This window comes from Phoca vitulina, unplaced genomic scaffold, assembly GCF_004348235.1.
Source record: "Phoca vitulina isolate PV1807 unplaced genomic scaffold, GSC_HSeal_1.0 scaffold25, whole genome shotgun sequence".
NCBI classification, from domain to species: Eukaryota; Metazoa; Chordata; class Mammalia; order Carnivora; family Phocidae; genus Phoca; species Phoca vitulina.
Window position 1 is genome coordinate 18,038,623 of NW_022589728.1, and position 20,566 is coordinate 18,059,188.

General features: G+C 37.7%; 1 protein-coding gene, 2 non-coding genes and 1 pseudogene across 11 annotated transcripts in view; 2 read left to right on the plus strand and 2 right to left on the minus strand.

Moving 5' to 3' along the window:
• CSPP1 (centrosome and spindle pole associated protein 1) overlaps window positions 1-20,566 on the plus strand; it is a 170,897-nt gene that overhangs the window by 19,336 nt on the left and 130,995 nt on the right. For 8 of the 9 annotated variants that reach the window (XM_032421731.1, XM_032421740.1, XM_032421735.1 and 5 more), the window contains exon 3: window positions 2,567-2,666. The exons of the other annotated variant lie outside the window; for it this stretch is intronic. In XM_032421731.1, the coding sequence (XP_032277622.1) occupies window positions 2,567-2,666 (100 nt within the window). The remainder of the gene's footprint in view (window positions 1-2,566; window positions 2,667-20,566) is intronic. 9 annotated transcript variants of the gene reach the window in all.
• On the minus strand, window positions 523-657 carry LOC116643282. The gene has a single exon (XR_004301511.1). It is a non-coding gene; the product is annotated as a U11 spliceosomal RNA (small nuclear RNA).
• Window positions 10,842-10,971, plus strand: LOC116643326. The gene has a single exon (XR_004301536.1). It is a non-coding gene; the product is annotated as a small nucleolar RNA SNORA31 (small nucleolar RNA).
• On the minus strand, window positions 16,942-18,197 carry LOC116643016 (annotated as a pseudogene).

Here is a 20,566-nt window from a genome sequence, read left to right on the forward strand (position 1 = left end):
GAGCTCTGTCACACTCAGGCACGCCCGTCTTTCTGTGGCCCCGAGGGTCCTGAGACCACACTGTCCCAGCGAGGGTCCCCCCGCTTCCCCACCGCTTAGCCAGTGGAGCAACGTCCCTCAGTGGAGCAGACTTCTGAAATTTCCAATTTTGTGCTCCGCTGCTCTATCACTTGCTGGTAGCAACTGATGGAGGCCCCCTCCCCCGCCATCTATCTTCCTGAATATCGCCTCTGATTCACTTCTCCGCACGTCCTACCTTCCAGAAAGTGGTCGCTTTTCTGTTCAGAGAATTGCTGCTGTTCTTTTTTCTTCGATCTCCTGTTGAGTTTGTAGGTGTTCTAAATGGTTTGATAACTAGCTGAATTCCTGGGACCAGACGAAATTGAGGTCTCCTACTCCTTCACCGTCTTGCTCTTCCCCTGTCCCTTCACTTTCAATCTTCATAGATCTTTAGGTCTGAAATGAGTCCCTTGTAGGCAGCATATATCTTATATCTTGCCCCCCCCCCTTTTTTTCCTTTAATGGGGCACCAGGACCAACGATCACCGGCTGCTCAGGTACCAAAAAATTGATGATTCTGAAATCTCTTGATGTCATTTCCACAGGAAGAGCAATGCAGCTGCCCTACATGTGCCATTCATGATACAGCCCTTTTTTGTGTGTCTTGCTTTTTTATCCACTTAGTCACCCTATATCCTTTTTTGGAGCATTTAGTCCATTTACACTGAAAGTATTTATTGATAGGTATGTACTTACTGCCATTTTGTTAATTGTTTTATGGTTGTTTTTATAGTTCTTTGTTCCTTTCTTGTCTTGCTCTCTTGTGGTTTGATGGGCTTTCTCTAGTGATATTCTTGTATTCCTTTCTCTTTTCTTTATATCTATTACTGGTTTTTGATTTGTGGTTACCATTAGGTTTGTATATAACATCTTATGCATATAGCAGTCTGTTAGGTTAATGGTTGTTTCAGTTTGAACTCATTGTAAAGCACTAAATTTTTACTCCCTTCTACTCCACGTTTTAGGTATATGGTGTCATATTTTACATCCTTTTATTTTTGTGAATCCCATTACTGATTTTTATAGATATATATTTTTAAAAGATCTTATTTATTTATTTTAGAGAGAGTGGGAGAGAGCACAAGCAGGGGGAGTGGCAGAGGGAGAGGGGTGAAGCAGGCTCCCTGCCGAGTAAGGAGCCCTGGGATCATAACCTGAGCATAACACTTAACCAGTTGAGCCACCTAGGCGCCCCTATAGATATATTTGATTTTGCTTCTTTTGTACTCTAACCTCTATACTGGTTTTATAAGGGATGATTCTATTTTACTATGTTAATATGTAGCTGTGAAAGTTTTTCCTTTCCTACTTTTCTTATTCCTGCTGTGGTCTTTCCTTTCCACTCAAAGAATCCCCTTTAACATTTCTTGTAAGGCTGGTTTAGTGGTGATGAATTTCTTTAATTTTTGTTTGGAAATCTCTTTCTTTCCTTCAATTCTAAATGATAGCCTTGCTGGATAGAGTATTCTTTGTTGCAGGTTTTTTCCTTTCATGGATGAGGCTTAGTCTTAAGAGGTTACATTTATGATTCATGTGAATCTGTGAGATAAATACTGTTGTTATGCTCATTTTCTAAATGAGTAAACTGAGGTATGGGGAAGTTAAGTAATGAGACTAAGGTCACAGAATTAATAGAAGTAGGCTTTGATTCCTGATATCCTGACTGTAATGCTTGCTCTCTTAACCAATGTACTGTATTGCCTTCGTTCCATAATAGCTGCTCTGGTCAAGGAGTTGTGTCAAGGACTTTACATGTATTATCTTATTTAATCATAATGTCCCTGTTAAGTACGTGGAATATTTTTGTTTTACAGATCAAGAAAGTAAAGCTCAAAGGGGTTAAGTAATTCATCCAGGTACAAACAGTGGTGGCTTCATGATTGGAACCATCATGTGTCCAGCCCCAAAGTCTGTGGTTTTAACCACTCTCCGCTTACAAGTAGCTTACGGTGTTTAAAAAGGGTTATTACATAGTTTTAAATATAATTTTATTATTTCTAATATTAAGTTATACATATATCATGATCTTTAAGTCCTAATTCAAGTATCACTGCTCAGTGAGGTCTTTCAGTCCCTCCTGCATCATTTATGGCCCTTCTTACCATGTTCCATTTTTTTTCCAATAGACATTACCAATTACTGTCTATGTATTACACAGTCTAATTACATAGTATGTTTATCGTTTGTCCCCTCAGTAGTTTGAACTCCATGATGGCAGAGATTCTCATATGTTTTTTTCATTTGTGTTTCCAGTGCCTGGGATACTATGTAGTAGGAACTCAGTGAATATTTGTTGATATATGAATTCTAATATTTAATTAGAATTTATTACATTTATTACACTGTTAAATACTTTTGGTTAATTCCTCAAACCTAACACTTAAATGTCTTCTATGACGTATTGTGTAATTTTGTTGTAAATCCCAATTTAATTATTGGGATAGAGTGTGTATTTTGTAGATTCCCCCCCCCGCCCTTACTTTTGTAAATATAATGTTTCTTTCAGGGAAAGGCATCAGAGAAGCTTTCTGAAAACAGTAAAATATTAATCTCCATGGCTAAGGAAAACATACCACCAAACAGTCAACAGACCAGGAGTTCTTTAGGTATGTCATTAGGTATGCTAAATTGATTTTAAAGTATTCTTAGCAGGCCGTTGTGAAAGAGTTCTGTGTTGTCAGAAAAAAAGGTTTCTTTGGAATCGCAGTAACTCTTTGATATCTGGAATCTTACATATGACTATACTGTCTGCAAAGGAAATATAATGCATACTGAGAAGAATCTACCCATTTTAAATGATATTCCCTTATAATTTATGGAAATCATGGCAGTAAGTATATACAACATAAGTAAAAATTAATTGAAAAATTTGAATGGATTTGTGTGTGAGAGGGAAAATGTGTTAATTGAATAAAAATGTGGATGCAGAGATGCTTAGAGGATACAAAATGCTATTTAGTGAATGTTTTAATTGTTACTATATTAGAATTGTACAGAAGTTAATATTGCAGCTATACTGAGTTTTTGATTATGGTTATGAAATTTTTTTATGAAGTATAAATAACATACAGTGTTATATTAATTTCAGGTGTACAACATATTGATTCAACAATTCTATACATTAGTCATTGCTTACCATGATAAGTGTGGTCATCATACAACAATATTGCAGTATTACTGACTCTATTCAGTATACTATATTTTTCATCTTTGTGACTTATTTTTAACTGGAAGTTTGGATTTTTATCTATTTCACCCATCCGCCTCATTCACTTCGCCTCTGGCAACCACCAGTTCAGTTTGCTGTATTTGAGTCTGGTTTCTTTTCTGTTTGTTTTGTTTTTTAGATTCACATGTAAGGGAAATCTGTATGGTATTTGTCTTTCTCTGACTTATTTCACTTACCAGAATACCCTTTAGATCCATCCATGTTGTTGCAAGCGGCAGGATCTTACTCTTTATTATGGCTGAGTAATATTCCATTCCATATATGTAACCATATCTTCTTTATATGTTTGCTATTGATGGACACTGGGTTGCTTCCATATCTTGTTATTGTAAATAATGTTGCAGTGAACTTAGGGGTGATATATCTTTTCAAAATAATGTTTTTGTTTGGTTAAATAACCAGTGGTGAAATTACTGGGTCATATGTTATATTTATTTTTAATTTTTTGAGCCAACTCCATGCTGTTTTCTGTGGTGGCTAAACCAATTTACATTCCCACCAACAGTGCACAAGGGTTCCTTTTTCTCCACATGATTTTCTCCACATGCTTTTTCTTCACTTGTTGTTCCTTATGTTTTTGATTGTAGCCATTCTGACAGATATAAATATGGTTTTGATTTGCATTTCCCTGCTGATTAATGGTGATGAACATCTTTTTATGTGTCTGTTAGTCATCTTTATGTCTTCTTTGGAAAAATGTCTCTTCCTGTCTTCCACCCCCTTTTTTTTTTTCTTTTAAAGATTTTATTTATTTATTTGACAAAGAGAGAGAGTTAGTGAGAGCAGGAACACAAGCGGGGGAGTGGGAGAGGGAGAAGCAGGCTTCCTGCAGAGCAGGGAGCCCGATGCGGGGCTCGATCCCAGGACCCTGGGATCATGACCTGAGCCGAAGGCAGACGCTTAATGACTGAGCCACCCAGGCGCCCCTCTTCCACCCATTTTTTAACTGTGTTATGTGGTGGGTTTTTTTTTTTTTTTTGGTGTTGTGTAAGTTCTTTATATATTTTTGATATTAAACCCCTTACTGGATGAATTGTTTGTAAATATCTTCTCCCGCTCAGTGGGTTGTCTTGTTGTTTTGTTGATGGTTTCCTTCATTGTACAAAAACTTTTTATTTTAGTGTAGTCCCAGTATTTTGTTTTTGCTTTTGTTTTCTTGCTTTAGGAGACATATATAGAAAAATGACACTAGGACCGATGTCAAAGAGATTATTGCCTGTTTCCTTTTAGGAGTTTATGGTTTCAGGTCTCACATTTAGGTCTTTGTAGATTTTTAAATTTTTTAATTTATTTGACAGAGAGAGACAGCGAGAGAGGGAACACAAGCAGGGGGAGTGGGAGAGGGAGAAGCAGCCTTCCTGCAGAGCAGGGAGCCTGATGCGGGGCTCGATCTCAGGACCCTGGGATCATGACCTGAGCCGAAGGCAGACGCCTAACGACTGAGCCACCCAGGTGCCCCTAGGTCTTCATCCATTTTGAGTTTGTTTCTGTGTATGGTGTAAGAAAGTCATCCAGTGTCATTCTTTTGCGTGTAGCTATCTAGTTTTCCCAGCACCATTTATTAAAGAGATTATCTTTTCCCCATTGTATATTCTTGCCTCCTTTGTCATAGGTTAATTGAACACGTAAGTGTGGGTTTAGTTCTGGGTGAGCTACTCTGTTGCGTTGATCTATGTGTCTGTTTTTGTGCCAGTACCATACTGCTTTGATGACTACAGCTTTGTAGTATATCTTGGAATCTGGAATTGTGATACCTTGAGCTTTGTTCTTCTTTCTCAAGATTGCTTTGACTATTCAGGCTCTTTTTATTTATTTTAAAGATTTATTTATTTATTTGAGAGAGAGTGAGAGAGCATGTGAGCATGAGAACATGAGCAGGGGGAACAGCAGAGGGAGAGAATCTCAAGCAGACTCCCCACTGAGAGTGGAGCTTGATGTGGAGCTTGATCCCAGGACCCTGAGGTCATAACCTGAGCCGAAATCAAGAATCAGATGCCCAGGCGACTGAACCACCTGGGCACCCCCAGGCTCTTTTTAAATTTTTAGTATTATATTTTGGAAAAGCTCCTTTATCTCTAAGGACCCCAATTTCCTTATCTGTAACATAAAAAAAGTTGGGTTATCTTCTAGCCCTAAATTTTTATGAATTGAAATTTTGATTATTGTAAGAGATAATTTTTTTAGAAGTTTAATAGTAGATTCTCTGATTCAGTAAGGTTAGACAGAATCACTTTGAAATTCTGGGTTACAGCTTGCTCTGGATTGTACATGTCATGCCTTTGTGACCTGGCACAGGTTATTTAAGCTCTCTGTTTCTATTCTATTAAATTCTACTAAGAATTTAAGAATTATTCTTTATTACATGCACAAATGATGGAGAGTTTAAAGTCTAGTTTAAAGACAGTGACCTCTGCTTATTCCTTAATTGGTGTTCCTTCGGGCAGTGTCTTAGGCCTTTTCATTTCGTATATTCCCTGACTGACCTTGTCCACTCAGAGGCTTTATATACCATCAGTGTGTTCATGACCTCTAAATCTGTATTCCAATCCTGATTTTTTAAAATTTAAAAATTTTTTTTATTGAACTTTGGACCCATATAGCTAATGTCCTGTTGGACGTCGATACTTGGATGTCATGGGCTCAGAATTAACATATGCAAGATTACCTTTACTCTTCTCAAACTTTCTGGTAGTCCAGTGAGGGGTTTGCCTAGTCATCTTTGACTCCCTTCTTTGCCTCCCACAGCAAGTAATTACATAAGTTCAGTTGATTCTACTGCTTAAATTTAAAAATAAGTTTATTTTTCTCTAATCCCACAAACATTATTTTATGCAGGCCTGTGCTGTCTCTGATTTTTTTTCTAGTGTTCTTTTTGTTTTATGGTCTAGCCCCCCCCCCCCCGCCCCCACTAAGTCTCTGCACTGCCCTTCATTATCCTTTCAAAAAAACAAATAGGATCACGTTAGTCTTGCTCAACTCCTTCAATGTATTCTTGTTTACCGTATGATAATTTTATCCTTTTATTGATTTTCCCAGATTGTGTTGGCTATTTATGTTTTGTCCTCTTGTGCTTCTGTTGCATTGATTCTCTCTGTAAAGTGTAGTTTTGAACTTACTCAACTGTCTCTTGTACTGCAGTGGTATGCCAGCTTGCCTGCCATTGTGTATTTGCTGCCTAGCACAGTGCCTGTCACTTTAGTTTTTAAGGAAGATGTTCTGAATGAATGAAGGTCCCCATTGCAAAAATAAACTATTCTGTTGGGTATGTAGAATTTAATTTTCATAGAATGGTTGTTTTATTGTCAACTGAAACAATAATTATTTTTGACGTGCATTGAATCTTACTAAAGAATAATACATAATTTGATTTTATAAAAACTTATCAGCATTCAGTTACTGACTTGCTTGAATAATTGTGGCCTTAAAATTAGACCAGATGTATATGAAAAGATGCTCAACATCACTAGTCATTAGGGAAGTGCAAATTAAAACTACAAAGAGATCACCTCATGCCTGTTAGAATGGCCATCATCAAAAAGACAGAGAACAAATGCTGTCATGGAACCCTTGCTTGCACACTATTGGTGAGTTGAAGGCATTATGCCCAGTGAAGTAAGTCAGAGAAAGACAGATACTGCATGATCTCACATGTGGAATTTAAACAGAAAATAAAACCAAACTCAGAAAAAGAGATCAGACTTGTGGTTAACAGAGGTGAAGGGTGGGGGCAGGGGAATTAGAGGAAGGTGGTCAAAAGGTCTAAATTTCCAGTTGTAATAAGTACAGGGCTTAAAAATAAATAAATACATATATACATACATATTAGGGAAATAATGTATAACATGATGATTACAGCTAACATTGCTGTGTGATGTATAAGAAATTTGTTGAGAGTAAGTTCTAAGAGTTTTCATGAGAAGGAAAATGTTTTTCTTTTTTTCTTGCCTAATTATTGTATCTATACAAGAAGATGGATGTTAGCAGAACCTATTGTGGTAATTATTCCACAGTATGTATAAATCAAACAATCAAGCTGTGTGCCTTAAAGTCACACAGTGATTTATGTCAATTATTTCTCAATAAAACTAGAAAGAAATTAGGCCAAATATGTAGTTTGTCACAATGGGAAAAATGTAAAATAATTTGGCATTAGAGAATTTTCTTTTTCTTTTTCTTTCTTTCTTTATTTATTTCTTTCTCTTTCTTTCTTTCTTTCTTTCTTTCTTTCTTTCTTTCTTTCTTTCTTTCTTTCTTTCTTTCTTTTCTTCCTTTCGGAGATTTTTCTCATGTGGTTTCTTACAGGACTTATGAAGCAAACTGGTCTAAAAAAGGTCCAGTTTGGAAATTATATTTTGAATTCAGGTCTTTGATATCATACTTTGAATAAGTAATTAAGCATAATAGTTATCAATAATATAAAACTGACAATATTCATTTAGCCAGTGAAAATCTATTGATAGCTCATGATGCAGCTATCATGAATCCCACTGCATTTTTATGATTTTTGTAAATTCATGTGTTAGTGGTAATATTTATGGGTAATGCTTATCCATGTTATTCTTCCATTCTCATTCTATACCTCTCACAGAAGTATTTGAGGAGCATTACAATGATTTCTGACACCAACTACCCAGGGTTGAACCAAACTTCACAGATTAAGGGCATAGTCCTCCACAAGGCTTCTCTTACTTTGGACATCAGCAGCTAGTTTTGGAGTCCACAAGCCATCCTCTATTATGGCTACAAATATGGGGGTTTCCACTACTCTTTGGAGTTTAGTAATCACTAGAATGACTTACAGAACTCAGGAAAGTGCTATACTTCATGATTACAGTTCTGTTGTAGCACAAGCTACAAATTAGAACTAACCAACAGGGGGGATGGATAGGGTGTGGTCTGGGAGTGGTCCACATGTGAAGCTTCTGTCAGCCTCAGGGATATGTCACCCTCCTCTCCTGGAACATCAGTACTATTGCCAGCCAGTATGCTCCCCTGAGTTTCAGTGTCCAGAGCTTTTATTTATTTATTTATTTTAATTTTTTTATTGTTATGTTAATCCCCATACATTACATCATTAGTTTTAGATATAGTGTTCCATGATTCATTGTTTGTGCATAACACCCAGTGCTCCATGCAGAACGTGCCCTCCTCAATACCCATCACCAGGCTAACCCATCCTCCCACCCCCCTCCCCTCTAGAACCCTCAGTTTGTTTTTCAGAGTCCATCGTCTCTCATGGTTCTTCTCCCCCTCCGATTTCCCCCCCTTCATTCTTCCCCTCCTCCTACATTCTTCTTCTTCTTTTTTTCTTTCTTAACATATATTGCATTATTTGTTTCAGAGGTACAGATCTGAGATTCAACAGTCTTGCACAATTCACAGCGCTTACCAGAACACATACCCTCCCCAGTGTCCATCACCCAGTCACCCCATCCCTCCCACCCCACCCCCCACTCCAGCAACCCTCAGTTTGTTTCCTGAGATTAAGAATTCCTCATATCAGTGAGGTCATATGATACATGTCTTTCTCTGTTTGACTTATTTCTGTCCAGAGCTTTTATTGAGATTTCACTGGTCATGTCACTCAGTCTCCAGACTCCCAACTTTCCCTTGAGGTCTGGCTGATGTCAAATGGCTCAAAGGTCTAACCCTTTAGTCCCATCTTTCTGGTGTGGTCTTTCTGGTGTGACCAGCTCCCATCTATGTTATCTCTTAAGCATAAACTATATAGGAGCTCACCATGAGTTAGTATATTAGTATAAACTATTGTGTATGGGTCCTAGGGACCTACCATGAATAACAAAGAGCCTTCTATCACTCGGAATATTCCAAGGATTTAGAAATTACCTCCCAGGAAACAGGACAAAGGCTAGTGAAGTTCTTTATTTTACATGGCATGTACATGGTTTAGTCTATATAAGCTGATGACATGATATCCTTAGTAAGGAATTTATTAGAATAACTCAGGTTTAATGAAATATGGGAGTTAGCTGAAAATGATCTGTGGAAGCAAATGATATTTTCTTTCTACACCATTTCTAGGCATATTAGTGATTTTTTTAATTAAAAGAAATTATTCGACTTTAACTCCTTATTGTATTTAATAACTAACCATTATTGTTGAGAAATGCTTTCATTAATTTATAGGTCTATGTACCTCAGTTAAATATCATCTTTCTCATAAATTAATTATTTATTTAAAGATTTTATTTATTTGACAGAGAGAGACACAGCGAGAGAGGGAATACAAGCAGGGGGAAGTGGGAGAGGGAGAAGCAGGCCTCCCGCGGACCAGGCACCCGATGCGGGGCTGATCCCGGGACCCTGACATGACCTGAGCCGAAGGCAGATGCTTAATGACTGAGCCACTCAGGTGCCCCTATTTTTCTCTTTCTTAGAGAAGTTAAGTATTTTCCCTTAGGTTGAGCATTATTACTTTGATTTTAATGCTTTATATCCTGGAAGATATATATATATTTTTTTTAAAGATTTTATTTATTTGTTTGAGAGAGCGAGTGAGAGAGAGCGCATGAGAGGGGGTAAGGTCAGAGGGAGAGGCAGACTTCCCACTGAGGAGGGAGCCTGATGTGGGACTCGATCCTGAGACTCCAGGATCATGACCTGAGCCGAAGGCAGTCACTTAACCAACTGAGCCACCCAGGTGCCCTCTCCTGGAAGATATTTTTAATAATTGACATGATACAGCCAGTATATATAACATTTTTTCATGTATACATACTTCTAACCCAACATCCATAGATTATCTGCACTGCTTTTGAAATACAGTATCTGGCTTAAATGATGAAGATAGGAGCATTGCTTTGTTTTGAGTTTTATCAAAATTTTTTTCTATTGAAGAAATAAAATTTGCACATGCAAATGATTATAAAGTGTACAGAACAGGGACCCCCTGGGTGGCTCAGTCAGTTGGGTGTCTGACTCTTGATTTCGGCTCAGGTCAGGATCTCAGAGAGTCTTGGGATTGAGCCCCGTGAAGGGCTCCGAGCCTAGCAGGAAGTCTGCTTCTCTCCCTCTCTCTCTTCCCCCTCTGCCTCTCCCCTGCTCATGCTCTCTCTCTTTCTCTAAAATAAATAAATCTTTAAAAAAAAGAAAGTACAGGGGTGCCTGGGTGGCTCAGTCGGTTGAGCATCTGCCTTTGGCTTGGGTCATGATATCGGGGTCCTGGGATTGAGCCCCACATCGGGCTCTCTGCTCAGTGGCACGTCTGCTTCTCCCTCTTACTCTGCCTCTGTGATCTCTCTCTTTTTCTTTCTCTCTCTCTCAAATAAATAAATAAAATCTTAAAAAAAATAAAGTACAGAGCAGTATAACATGAAAATTTGTGACCCTCCCAACTCTGTCCTCCAGTCTCTCTTCTTAGGCTGTATCTTGTATATAATTTCATGGTTAGATGGTGCATATGTGTATATATACTCCTTTCTTCTTTTTCTATGTCTGGTAGCATAGATCCTGTTCTGTATTTGAAAATACTAGTTTTGTGATTTATAGTATAGGGACATGACCATACCTTTTGAGATTAAAAAGCAATGGAATGCATCTGTTTGACCTGGAGCAGTTCCTGTATGCTGCTAAGGTTTTCATTACAGATGCAAGAAAAAAGTGTCCTTGTCCTTTCTGTCTGTCTAATTGTGGCAGCCATGATTGAATGGGGGAATACAGAGGGGAAACATGGAGAGAGAATTTTTGCAACTCAGAAATAACTTGTAAACACTGAAGAGCCTGTTAGTTAATTTTAGTTAAAAAGGTAACCTAGACCTGGGCATAAAACTGTATTAACCAGCCTTTATCTCTTGGTGTAAAGAAAGTTCATTGTATACCAAACTGGTACTTGCAGTAGGTTATGGAAGGTGTCAGATAGCATTTACTATGTTATATTGAAATTATATGCTTGCTTGTTTACTGTCTAGATGCTGTTCCTTTGGGCAAAGACTTATATACCTGTTTATCTCCCCAAGACCAGCAAAGTACCTGGCATATGGGTGGTGCTCAGTAAATGTTAAATGAAGAGTTACTAAGTCAGTATGTATCTTGGAAGAGAGGTTGGCTTTTAAATGTGGCAATGTTGAAATTTATTTTAAAAAACTAAATTCATAGTAAGAAGAAATCCATTAAGAAATTTAATATTTTCAGTAAGTTATTTAATAAAATTTCATGAATTAAAAATTAAACAATTTTCTGTCAAATATGGTCTCATTAATAAGAAGAAAAAGATGTTAGGTTAACCTTAGATAAATTTTCAGATCCAGCAATTAATATGTCACTGTATTGTCAGTGTTCTTCAGAGAACCACTAGGATGTGTGTGTAAGTAAATACATATAATACATAAATACATATAAATATATATATAGCGAGAGAAATAATTAAGGAGTTGGCTTGTGATTATGGAGGCTGAAAAGTCTAATATCTGTAAGGTAAGCTGTGAAGCTGGTTACCCTGGGAAGAGCTGATGTTGCTGTTTTAAGTCTGAAGATTGTTGGCAGAATTCCTTCTTGCTTGGGAAAGGTCAGTCTTCGTTAAGGCCTTCCACTGGTTGGATGAGGCCCACTCACATTATGGAAGGCAGGTTGCTTTATTTAAAGTCTGCCAATTTAAATGTTTATCTCACCCAAAAACCACTCTCACAGAAACATCCATAATAATGTTTGGCCAAATATCTGGGCACCATGGCCCAGCCAAGTAGACACCTAAAATTAGCCATCATAGTCACTATTGAATTCTTTTATTGACTTTCTTTACAAATGGCATAGAAATAATGTTAAAAATTAAATGCAAGCAGGATTTCACATAACTGTTAGCACTAATAAATCTTTAGTGTTTGCTGAGTTGTCTAATATTGCAAGTGTGTTATGTGAACAAGTTAACTCTTGGACAAAATTGATAAATTCCTAGAAAGACCCAAATTACTGAAATTGATTGAAGAAGAAATGGAAAATCTAAATAGACCTATAACATGTAAAGAAATTGAAGTCTTCAATAAAAATCTTTCACAAAGAAAAGCCCAGGCCTGGATGGCTTCATTGATGAAATCTACCAAATGTTTAAAGAAGCAATAATACCATTCCTTTATAAACTTGAAATAAAAGAGAAAGGCACACTTCCCAACACATACTGTGAGGCTAGTATTATCCTAATATCAAGGCCAGATGAAGTTTTCACAAGAACAGTACAAAGTAATGTGTCTTATGAATATAGATGCAGAAATCCTAAACAAAATATTAACAGATTGAAATGAACAACATATAAAATTATTATACCCTCTGGCCAAGTGAGCTTTATTATAGTAATGCAAGTTTTTGTCTTAATATCTCAAAATTAATATATACTGGATTAATAGAATTAAGGACAGAAAGCACATGATTATCTCAAGAATTGGAGAAAAAGCATTTGACCAAATCCAACACCGATTTATGAAAAAAACTGTCAACAGACGTGGAATAGAAGAGATCTTTTTATTCTGAAGAAGGGCATCTGTGAAAAACCTACAGTCAACATCACACTTAACAGTTTATGACTGCAAAGCTTTCCTTCTAAGAGCAGGAACAAAATAAGGATGTGTACTGTTAACACTTCATTCAACTTTGTGCTGAGGGTTCTATCTAGCCAGTGCAATGAAAGAAAACAAGAAATAAAAGCCACCAAAGTTAGAAGTAAAATTGTCCTTGTTTGCAGATGGCATGATTCTGTTTGGAGAAAATCCTAAGGAATCCACAAAAAAACCAATAGAAATAATGAGCTTATTAGCAAGTTCACAGAATATGAGATCAATAAAAAAGTTGTGTTTCTATATGTTAGCAATGAACAATCTGAAAATACTTAATTCACAATAGCAACAAATAGAATAAAATATAGTTGATCCTTGAACAACATGGGCTTGAACTGGGGGTCTAATTATACATGGACTTTTTTCAATAAATGTATTAGAAATATTTTTGGAAATTTTTGACAATTGGAAAAATTTCATAGATGAGCTGTGTAGCCTAGAAATTTTGAAAAAAATTTAAGAAAGTTAGGTGTATCGGGGTGCCTGGGTGGCTCAGTTCAGTTGAGCATCTGACTCTTGATTTTTGGCTCAGGTCATGATATCAGGGCCCTGGGATCGAGCCCTGGGTGGGGCTCCCTGCTCAGCAGGGAGTCTGAGGATTTTCTCTGTCCCTCCCTCTGATTGTGCATGCACTTGCTCATTCTCTCTAAAATAAATCTTTTAAAAAAGAGTACTGTGAATGTATAAAATGTATGTGAGTATTAGTCTGTTTTATCATTTACCACCATAAAGTGTATACGAATCTATTAAAAGTTAAAAATTATCAAAACTTACACCCCAAACACAGACTATACTATGCGTGTTGCCATTTGCATTCATGAGAAATGTAGATAAATGTAAAGATGCACTATTAAATTTTAACTGCATAAAATTAACTGTTCATACTGTACTACTGTAATAATTTCATATCCACCTCATGTTACTATTGTAGTGAGCTCAATTGTTGCAGGTATCCACTTAAAAAACCATGTGGTGCTGGCGTGCCTGACTGGCTCAGTCGGAAGAGCATGTGACTGTCGATCTCGGGCTTCTGAGTTTGAGCTGGATATAGAGATTAAATAAATTTATTTAATTTATCCATACATACGTTGGATGTAGAGATTAAATAAATAAAGTCCATATGATGCTAATCATCTCTGAGAGGGCAGTTCATTTCCAGTAAATGGTGTATTGCAGTAAAAAGTGATCTCTCTGGATTCTCGTGTTTTTCATTGTCTTTAGTGCAATAATGTAAACTTTGGGTTACACCCTGGGATCCATACAAAGTGCCACTAGTGGTGCTGGGAGTGCTCCCAAGAAGCAGAGAAAAGTCCTATTACAATAAAAAATTGAATTGCTTGATATGTAGATTAAGGTCTACAGCTGTGGTTGGCCCACCATTTCAAGATAAGTGAATCCTGTGTAAGGCCCACTGTGAAAAAGAAGAAGGAAATTCATGAAGCCATTGCTGTGCTACACCAGCAGGTGCAAAAACTTTGCAATTTGTGAATACCTTTTTATGTTGTATTGAAAATGGAACTTTTATGTGGGTGCAGGATTGCTATAAGAAAGGCATACCTATAGACTGTACTATGATTTGAGGAAAAGCAAAGTTATTATGTGACAACTTAAAGCAAAAGGAAGATGAAGAATCTAAAGGTGGAGAGTTTAATGCCAGCAAGGGATGGTTTGATAATTTTGGAAAGAGGTTTGTCTTAAACAATGTCAAGATAGCAGGGGAAGCAGCTCCTGCTGATGGAGAGGCAGCAGACTAATTCTCAGATGCCATTAAGAAAATCATTGAGGAGAAAGAATATCTGCCTGAACAGGTTTTAATACAGATGAAGGTGCCCTATTTCCGGGAGAAATTCCACAAAGGACACGTATTAGTAGGAAGAGAAGCGAGCACCAGGATTTAAGGCAGGAGGGGCTAGGCTCTACTGTTTTGTGCAAATGCAGTTGGGTTTATGATCAGGACTGCCCTTACCTATAAACCTGCTAATGTCTGAGTCTTGAGGGGAAAAAATAAATACCAGCTTACCAGTCTTCTGGTTGTGCAAAAAGGGCTGAACAATGAGAACTTTTTTTCTGCATTGATTCCAGTGATGCTTTGTCCCTAATATCAATATCTGTTGATACTGGACAATGCCCCTGACTACCCAGAACGCCTTGAGTTCAACACTGAAGATGTTGAGGTAGTCTACTTGCCCCCAAACACATCTTTTATTCAGCCTCTAAACTAGGGGGTTATATGGACCTTTATGGCTCATTACATAGGTAGGCTGTCAACACTATGGAAGAGAACCCTGATAGGGAGAACACCATAAAAGTCTGGAAGGATTGAAGAGCTCATCATTTTTATAGGAAAAGCATGAAAGCCATTAGGCCTGCATCAATAAATTCCTGCTGGAGAAAACTGTGTCCAGATGTTGTGCATGACTTCATAGGATTTATTGCAGAGCCAGTCAAGGAACTCATGAAAGAGATTGTGGATATGGCAAAAAAAAAAAAAAAAAGTGGTGGGTGAACAGTTTCAAGATAAGAATCTTGGAGAAATTCAAGAGCTAATAGATACCATACCAGAGGAATTAACAGAAGCTGGATTGATGGAGGTGAGTACTTCTGAACCAATGCCAGATGATGAGGAAGACCTAAAAGAGCAATGCCAGAAAACAAATTGACATCTGACAATCTGGCAGAAGTGTTTCAGTTATTCAAGACTGCTTTTAACTTCTTTCACAACATAGGCTCTTCTGTGTTATGAGCACTGAAATTAAAGGACATGGTGGAAGAAGGATTGGTAGGGTATAGAAACATTTTTAGAGAAATGAAAAAACGACAGTCAAATTACAGTGTGTATCCATAAAGGTATACTGAGTGTACCAGCCTGTCCTGGCCGCCCCCCTCTTTCTCTGCTTCTGCCACCCCTGAGACAGCAAGACCAACCCCTCCTTTTCCTCCTCCTCAGTCTACTTATTGTGAAGATGACAAGGATAAAGACCTTTATGGTGATCACTTCCACTTAGTGAATAGTAAATAACTATCGTGCTGTACAGTAGTTGAAGTTGTCTACTGTGTATGCATGTGTCTTAGTGTGAAAGTCTAATAAGTCTATGGCAAGAACTGTGTATTTTTGTGTCATTTTTATTGCCTAAATATTCATTGCATAGAACATTGTATGCAAGACTTCTATGGAAATGGATAGCCTATCCTTGTGTAGGCATAAGGTGAGTGATGTTTAATCTAAAATTAATTAGGTTTCCTATGTTTTATAACTTTGCTTTCAAAGAATTACATTATCATACAGTATGCTTCTCTTGTAATTGGAGAAACTATCATCCTATCATCACAGGTAAGTGGTTTTTAAAACAATGTGACAGTGTTTCCAATACTGTATTATGGATATGACTGTAATACTGTATGCCATAAAAATTTTATAGCCATTCATTAGTGTATAGGTTAGGCTATCAGGAAACATTTGTATCGATTATACTAGGCTACTATAAAGCAATCCTGTTGCTGCTTCATTATCAATACATGAGTCATTATACCTGTAAATGTAAATTTCTTTTTCACATTGTCTTTTCATTTCATTTTTATTTTTTTTTAAGTAAGCTCTGCACCCAATGTGGAGCTTGAACTCAACAACACTGAGATCAAGAGTCAAGAGTCTTCAGTCTACTGACTGAACCAGCCAGGCACCCATTGTCTTTTCAGTTTTGATGTCTGGTGTTAGTAATACATGTAATTTTGACAGTGTTTTTGTATCATATAAGACAATATTGATATAGGTACTGATATGATTCATCTTGTAAATAGATGATGTACACTTAACAGTATTGATAAATACGGTAAAGTACTATCAATGTATTTTCCTTATGATATTTTTTTGGAGGGGAGAAAATCACTTTATTCTGATTAATTCACAAATGAGAATATCACAAAAGGTGATTTAAGGAGGCACACAAACATCTGTCGAGCCCCAAACTCAAAGCATCTCAATTTCTATACAGTGAGAACACCCTTTTTCATTCCAGATCTGGACAAAGCTGTATTTAATGATGGAGAGGTTTAACTGGTGGTTTTACACTTTATATATTCACTGTTAATTATATTTTTATGCTAAATTAATTTGGTCATGAGAGATGATTTTCCATATCTTCAATTTGAACTTCTTGATTAGGCTTGATTAGGCTAATCCTTTTGTACATCTGCACTGTTTCAGCACCTCGCTGAAACCTTCACAAAGCTTCAGGTCACCCTGGTTCTGGGCACACTCCAGAAACTCTTTCATCTCATAGTGGCATGGGCCAGACTGCTGCTGCTGCTGCTGGTGTGCTGGCTAGGTTCCCTGAGACTCCTGGTAAGTGATGTCAGGCCTTGAAGGCTCAGCATTACTTCCTCCACCGAAGCCCCCAGTGACGGCATGGCCTATCCGGTGCCCGACAGCAGAGCCCACAGCCACGCCAGCTGCAGTGGTTGCCATTTGGGCTATGAGACCTGGCTGCCGGGGTGCAGCAGGAGGTGAGCCAACAGCAGATGGTGGAGCCACTGCTGGGGGCTGAGCTGCTGGTGCTGGTCTAGGCGCGGCTCTCATCTGAGGTGCCTGGCTGGCCGGAGCGGCCATGCCGGAGGTGCGGCTCCGGCTTCCACGGGGCATGGTTACTTGCAGAGCAGCTCGGTGTCTAGAAGTCTGAGACTAAGCAGAGACCCCAGCGGCTTCTTACGATTTAAGTAACATTTTCTTTAGCTTACTTTATTGTTAGAATACAGTATGTAATATGTATGTAAAATGTGTGCTAATCAATTGTTTATGTTATCCATTAGGCTTATGGTAAAAGTAGACTATTAGTGTTTAAGTTTTTTGGGAAATCAAAAGGTATGTGTGGATTTTCAGTGGCATGGGGGTTGACACTCCCACCCCCACATTGTTCAAGGGTCACCTGTACTTAAAAGTGTATTTAACGAAGTGTGCAAGACTTATACACAGAAAACTACAAAATGTGTCAGAAATTAAAGAATGTGCAAGTATAGGGAGAGACATTCTTTGTTCATGGATTAGAAGTCTCTCAACATTATCAGATTGCCAAGGCATAGAAAAGATGCTTGTGACATATTGTAAGGTATACAACAAGGCAAGCAGTGTTCAAATAACTCTTGAAAAGTTTTTTTTCCAGGAATTAAAATATTTTAATTCTCAATGTTTCTAATGTTTTAAATTTTAGTGTACTAAATAATTATTAATTGCCTTTTACTTAATTTCCCTGTATGTTTATAACTGACAGAGAGGGTTTTCTTGTTGTTGGTAGTGTTTTTTTTTTTTTAAGAATTTTATTTATTTATTTGACAGAGAGAGCACAAGCAGGAGGGAGCAGCAGACGGAGGGAGCGGCAGACAGAGGGAGAAGCAGGCTCCCTGCTGAGCAGGGGGCCCGACACAGGGCTCGATCCCAGGACCCCGGGATCATGACCTGAGCTGAAGGCAGGCGCTTAACCATCAAGCCACCCAGGTGCCCCAGTAATAGGTTTTTTTTTTTTTTTTTTTTTAACTCTTTTGACAAAAGTTCATGAAGATCAAAGAACAATCATAGTTTTCCCATTGATCTTTAAGATTGCTGCACCATTTCAGAGTGCGTGGTGATCAGTGCAGTCCTAGGAGGCTTCTTGATAGCTGATTTATAAGGAAATAAAAAGAACTTGGATAGCTATGACAGTCTTGAAAAGGTTGGAAACAAAGTTGGAAAACTTTGTTACATATAAAGACTTGGTATGAAATTATAGTAATTAAGACTATTTAGTTTTGGCATGAGGTTAGACAGACCACTGGGACAGAATAGAGAGGATTGAAACAAACCCACTATGTACAGATATCTGATTTATGACATAGGTGCCTCTGCAGTTCAGTGGAGAAAAGGATGGTCTTTCCAGTAAATGGTGCTGGTTAAGTTAGGAATCCATACTAGAGAAGAGAAAAAAAACTTAAACCTGTACCTCACACTGCATATGGTTATTAATTCAAGAGAGATTACTGACCTAAAGGTAAAATTTTAACACTATAAAATAGCTTAAGAGAAAACATAGGAGAATGTCTGAGATGTTGGAGGTAGATGAGGATGTCTTAAATAAGACCGGAAAATAACTAATCATAAAAGAGAAGTCTGATAAAATGGACTTCATTAAAATTAAGAACTATTCATCACAGGGGCGCCTGGGTGGTTCAGTCAGTTAAGCGTCTGCCTTCAGCTCAGGTCATGATCCCAGGGTCCTGGGATCACGTCCCACATCGGGCTCCCTGCTGAGCAGGGAGTCTGCTTCTTCCTCTGCCCCTCCCCACTGTGCGTGCGCTCTCTCTCTGTCTCATAAACTCTTAAAAAAAAAAAAAAATTATCTTTATTGGTCTCTCTTTATTGTTTTCTTGTCTGCTTCTCCCTCTCCTGCTCCCCCTGCTTGTGTTCTCTCTCTCTCTCTCAAATAAATAAATAAAATCTTAAAAAAGAACTATTCATCACAATACATAACAATGGGAAAAGGCAGCCATAGGTATATGTATAAAATGTACATGTTTATATGTATGTATATGTGTGTGTATAAAATTTACATATCAGTAAGAAGACCATTCAGTTCTGAAAATGGACAAAAGACTTGGATAGCTGTTTTCAAAAGAGGGAAATCCAAATGCATTGCAAAGGTGCTCAGCATCATTAGTTGTTAGGAAATACAGATTGAAACTACAGTGAGACACCATTGCACACAAGTATAATGTCTAATATTTACAATACCAAGAGTGGGCAAGACTGTGAATTAACTGGAACTCATTCATTGCTTGTAGGAATGGATAACGGTGCAACTTTGAAAAACTGGCAATATCTACTGAACTCGGTGACCTTATCCAGTGACCCAACAATTCCACTCCTAGGAATATAGCCAAGAGAAATACATGTGTTCACCAAAGACATGTACAAGAATGTCAATGGAATTTTGTTCATAATAGTGCTCCCCCCCACCCTCCCAAACAGCAGGAAACCACTGAAATGTCTGTTAACTGTAGGATGGATTAAAAAAAGTTGTGATGTATTCATACACTGAAAGAAGACACAAACTGAAAAGAATGAACCACTGCCGCATATAGCTACGTGGCTGAATCTCACATAAGTAATATTGAGTGAAGTAAAATGTAAAAAAGATCACAAACTTCATGATTCTTTTTATCTGAGGTTCAAGAACAGCTCCAACGCATCCATATTAATAGAAGTCTGAATACTTGTAAGCTCTGGGAGGGGGCATTAATAGGGAAGGAACAAAAGTGTGCCTTGTGAGGTGGAAAGAAATCTGAGTTATTACAATAGTGCATACTTTTGTACAAATTCATTGAGCAATATGCCTAAGATTGTCCTTTTTTGGTATGTATATTATTCCTCAATTTTAAAAAAATTGGGCTGGTGGGAGAAAGTTTTCTTTGCTTTCCACAGTAGGAAGTGCTCAAAATCAGTAAGTATTTTGGGATTTGCCAGAAAACTTTGATTTACTGATACCTTATACATTTGACAAGAGAAGCGAATAAAGATTTTTTTTTTTAAAGATTTTATTTATCTGAGAGAGAGAGCACAGGGAAGGGGGAAGGAAAGAGGGGCAGAGGGAGAGGGAGATGCAGACTCCCTGCTAAGCAGGGAGCCCAATGTGGGACTCAATCCCAGGACCCTGGGATCATGACCTGAGCTGAAGGCAGATGCTTAACT